Consider the following 4962-nt stretch of genomic DNA (forward strand, 5'->3'; position numbering starts at 1 on the left):
TATTTTTCTCTTAGGATCTCTTTTGTACAAATGTTAATTGTTTATAGCACAGACTTTGCTTTGATTCCAACTGAAGGTGAGAAAAATACAAGAAGAATGGGTTGAATTGTGTTAGCTTTTTCTTTATTTTCTTCTAAAAATCTCTTATCAGATTCTGAACTTAACGTCTAAAATCTGATACTGAGTTAAGTTTTTGTAGCGGATAAAAACAAGTTCAAAGTTAAAGAGTGAAAGAAAGAGATACACAAACAGATTTATCCTGGTTCCTCCCACAAAATGAGAGAAGTTCAGTCCCCTTGTATTTCTAAGGAATTTCAGTATAATCACAACTGATTACAAATGCTCAAGCACATAAGTAAAAGATTTTCAATGTTCAAACACACTAATAAGAGGCATTTGATGCTCAAGTACACAACAAGCGACATCAGATGCTCAAGCACATAAGCAAGAGACTTCTTATAATCTAATTTAAAAGATTGTTTAAATATTATACTTAATATACACAAAGGTGTAAACAAAATACAACTTAAGAAGACTCTTAAAACTTATGAATTTCTAAGAATATACAAAGGATAAGAAATTCTAAGTTAAACTTGTGCTTTTTGTTTGAGAGAGCAACATCTCTATTTATTGTCAAGGATTGGTTGTCTTTCTTCAAATCTTCAGCTCCTTATATAGAGAAACATAAAAAGAGTCGTTGAAGAGAAGAGTTAGCACAAGTGAGTTTTGGAGAAGTTTAATCATAATCGTTGGAATGTTATTAGATATGATTAATGTCTTTGAAAAGATATTTGGAATCTCTTTATTTCAAAAAGAATTATCCGTTACATCCCAGATGTCTGTGTAATTTTTTGTTTAAATCTTCACAATGCCCTCTCTGTCTAATAGTGACCTATTAGAGTCTTCACGATTTTTACATCGATTAACCCCAAAATCTGATAATGACCTATCAAAATCTTTTTGATCCTTGCGTTAACTGATTTCAAAGTCTTAAAGCTTCAGAGAAAGTTAACCTTCTCCAGAGTTTGAACCTTCAAAATATATATCTCAAAGGTTAACTTTCTTCATAGTCTAGTCTTTAAAATCAGATTCTGATCCCGAATCTCTTAAATATTCATATTTAATACTAATAATAAATTTCTATCCTAAATTTATGTTCATATTCAATATTAATACTGAATTTATATCCTAAATTTGCGTCTATGAACCTTGCACATATATTATTAGTATATTTAATTATTGTTTAAATGAGAGATTTTTTTTATGTTTGTTGAAAAAATCCAATCTTTCACATAACTTTTATTATGGGGCGGCGTTTTTCGTATTTAAATATGTCCCACCAATTAATATCACAAGAGGGTGAAGTAGGGATTGTGTGAAAAAATAAACATGCATTCTTTTTTTAAAAATCATCTAAACCCTTGATTTTTAATTTTTTTTAATGGCGTGTGTATAAAAAAAGGGTTTACCGGTGATCAATCACTTGATAGATCAATCAAGTTAGATAGTTCATTTTGACTTCCCTAAATATAAAAACTAAATTTGTCCATTTAGGTATTGACACGTCAACATACCGAAAAACACATTTACATAAGTACATGGGTTTCTTTCTTAGTAATTCGTCATTAGTTAAAAAAAAAAGTGCAGAAAATTACCAACCTAGTCTTCTTTACGGAATGGAAATTAAAAGATAGCACAAATCTTGCTATCCATTGAAAGACATGTTTAAACATAAAACTATGAGTGGCTCTTATGTTGCTCCTCTTGTGGTTTCACAATCAGAATAGGTGCTTTTGCATGATGCGCACAATAGTCGCTTACACTTCCAAGAAATGCTCTGAAACCAAAATTAACACAAGTTTATTCCTTCAATTTCAACATCACCAATTTATTAGTACTACAATATTAGAAAAAAACGGATTGAAAATAATTATAAAAAAAAAAATAGTACAGTGACCTTTTGATTGTGCCAAGTCCACGACTACCCATGATTAAAAGATCAACTTGCATTTGTTCTGCAGCTTGACAAATCATTTCCCTTGGGTCTCGATTTAGAATTACACTTTCTGCTTTTACCTACAATTCCATTAATACAATATTAAAGTTATTTGATAAAGTCGTGATTGGCGGTGGACACTTGATAAACCTCAATTGATATTAGTGATTGAAAACAAAAATAAAATTTTGGTACACTTTAAAAAAAAAAGTTCGGAGAAATCAAATATGCATGACTTGACGGCCGGAACCCATTTTGTCACCCTAAATGAATATAAATTTACCAGCTTATCCTTGCACATTTGCAAAGCCTTTGAAAGAATAGCTACAGATTTTTCTTGTTGAGCTTTCTTCACCGAATCCACAACTACAGATGCTGGATAAAAAGCTGTTGAAAAATGAACACATCAAAAGCAAACCTTAAAAAATTGCATTACATAGAATCAAACATGAATTTTATTAGCAAAGGATACGAACCGGCACCAGCTGGTCCAATAGCATGCACATAGTTTTGAAAAGTTGGTTCAACATGAACAAGAAAAACCATTCCCTCATTTTCAGAACTTGTTGCATCTTCCATACTAGTCATAACATTGAAGAGGTTTTCAAGTACCCATTTAAGAGCATACAAGCTTCCATCACTATCGTCTATTGCTACCATCACTTTCATCTTCATCCTCTTCTCTTCTGCACCTCCACCTAACTCCTCCATCACCCCTTCCTTTGCTAGAATGGAAACAATGGAGTAAATTTAAAGTGAGTAGGTGAGTGCATAACAATTAAAAGAGAATAATTCCAAAAGTTTTTTTTTGAATTAAAAAATTATTTTATTGAAAGATAAGTTATATATTTTCTTTGAGACATAGTATCTTGGATTGAGCTGGATTTAACACTTGTCAGAATCAGCTCTACCATGTTTGAATGATTAGTGGATACGTGTAAGCCTCTGCATATGTATTATATTACTCTTTGGTTTCATGCACAAAATAACAAATATAAATATAAATTATAAAATAATATGTTCTTTTGAAAAATATAATTTGAATGACACAGCCTTCTCAAATTATTATTTTTCATAAAATTAAAATATACTCAAATTTATATGGATACAAAAATGATTTTTTATTAATAAAATAAAAAATATTTCCTTAAAAAGAAATTAAAAGATAAGAGAACACAAATCTAAGAATGCATTCGCGTATTTGATGCAATCACGTATTTAATATTTTTTAATCATAAGATTAATATTAAATGATTATTATTTGAAATTAAATATTTTTTATTAAATAAAATTTAAATTTTATATTTAAATTTTAATCATTTAATCTTAATATAACGAAAAGAATGTAACAAATCGCGGTAAAAAATAACTGCAGAGGATTTCATTGAGAAAGATCCAATACCTATGTCAATCTCTTTCTTATATTTTTGTTTCTTATTTATGTATCATTTCTCTTATTTTTTTATATTATTTTTTAATAACATTAAATTATTAAATAAAAAAATAGAGACATAAAATTTAACCTATCAAACCTATGATAGTTGACATATTTGATTTATCCTTAAAAGAACTTTTAAAAATGAGAAGTAAATTCTATGAAATACCATAATCAACAGATAAATCTGCATTGACTTTTCTATTTGCACATGTCTTATTGTTTTTGAAAATTTGAGATATCTTAAATATAAATGAGCATATAGTGTATAAATTATTTTTTATTTAATTAAGAGATATCAAGAAAAAATATTCACATTAAAAAATGAACAAATGACCAACATTTAGTCAGATTTAAGTCAACGATTTATCTATTTTCTTCTATTAGCATATTTGATAGCAAACATACTTTCATGCAATTTAGCTTGAAAGGAAGTGCAAACTTCAATCTTATTTGAGAAAGCTCCTAAAAATGTTCCTAAATTATCTCTAAATATGTCACCACAAGTTGATATTTGAGGGTTTCTCCTTGAAGCTTCATATGTGTTACACTTAATTAAATTACGACTAGGAAAACACCAATTAACTTGTATGCTTTTAGGTGTAGGAGAAAGTTGACATTTGGTATCAAAGTATTTAATAATTGTAAACTCATAAATTTAAAAGTACATGTGCCCCTTGAAAGAAGTAGATGTCATATGGAACAATTGTTTAACATGAAGAATGTATTTATCAAAGTCAATTTTACCATTTTAAAACTTGATACTATTTTTTATGTGTCAATTTTTTCAAAGAATTATTATGAGGATAGTCATGATTAGATTCTGAATTTGAGAGCTCCAACTTCTATCAGCAAGTTTGAATAAGATTTCGTAACTAATTTTATCAATGTTAATGTCAATCGCTCCATCAAATGTAAGAAAAGTAAGATCTACTTGCATCTAAGAAATAAGTGTTACACATTTTCCACATCATGATAGTAGAGAGATCACCTCGAAACCATGTGCATTTCCCTTTGAATCAGGTTGTCTTCTGTTGCAATAATATTATGTATTAGCTTCCAAGTTACTAATGACTTAGCAGGTTGTGATTCTTCCTAATAAATTTGTAGGCATCTTTAAAAGCTAGACCTCTATTTGCATATCTTGTCCAAATGAGTTTATCATCAAAAGTATCATCAAATGACAAGTTAATCTTTAAAATATCTTCAATAATTTAAGGAGCCAAAATGAACATGCCACGAGGAATGTTTCAATTGATGTCTTAGATAATTGAATTGACCTTAGCTATTTGCATAAATTGAATATCCACGGAAAATACTAGATTTAAATATTTAATTTTGTATGCTAACTAATTGTCAGTCCATAAATTAATTATTTTCCCATTAATAACCATCCATTTACTATGTTTCTCTAGAAAGAAAAATGAACGTTTAATGTTAGGTCATATTAAATAAGAAATATGATGCACAATTGACTTATCCATAATATGATTGCATGATAATTTGATGACTATCAATAAATCATTGATTA

General features: G+C 28.5%; 1 protein-coding gene across 1 annotated transcript; it reads right to left on the reverse strand.

The window, feature by feature from the left end:
• Window positions 1–1571: 1571 nt before the first annotated feature.
• Window positions 1572–2807, reverse strand: LOC127097016 (universal stress protein A-like protein). Its single transcript, XM_051035534.1, has 4 exons — window positions 2473–2807; window positions 2280–2383; window positions 1958–2076; window positions 1572–1837 (listed from the first exon to the last, which is right to left on the reverse strand). The coding sequence occupies exons 1-4, from the start codon at window positions 2705–2707 to the stop codon at window positions 1738–1740; spliced, it is 558 nt and encodes a 185-aa protein (XP_050891491.1). The 5' UTR covers window positions 2708–2807; the 3' UTR covers window positions 1572–1737.
• Between the last annotated feature and the right edge of the window lie 2155 nt (window positions 2808–4962).

The sequence above is a fragment of the Lathyrus oleraceus genome, chromosome 6 (assembly GCF_024323335.1).
Source record: "Lathyrus oleraceus cultivar Zhongwan6 chromosome 6, CAAS_Psat_ZW6_1.0, whole genome shotgun sequence".
Taxonomy (NCBI): domain Eukaryota; kingdom Viridiplantae; phylum Streptophyta; class Magnoliopsida; order Fabales; family Fabaceae; genus Lathyrus; species Lathyrus oleraceus.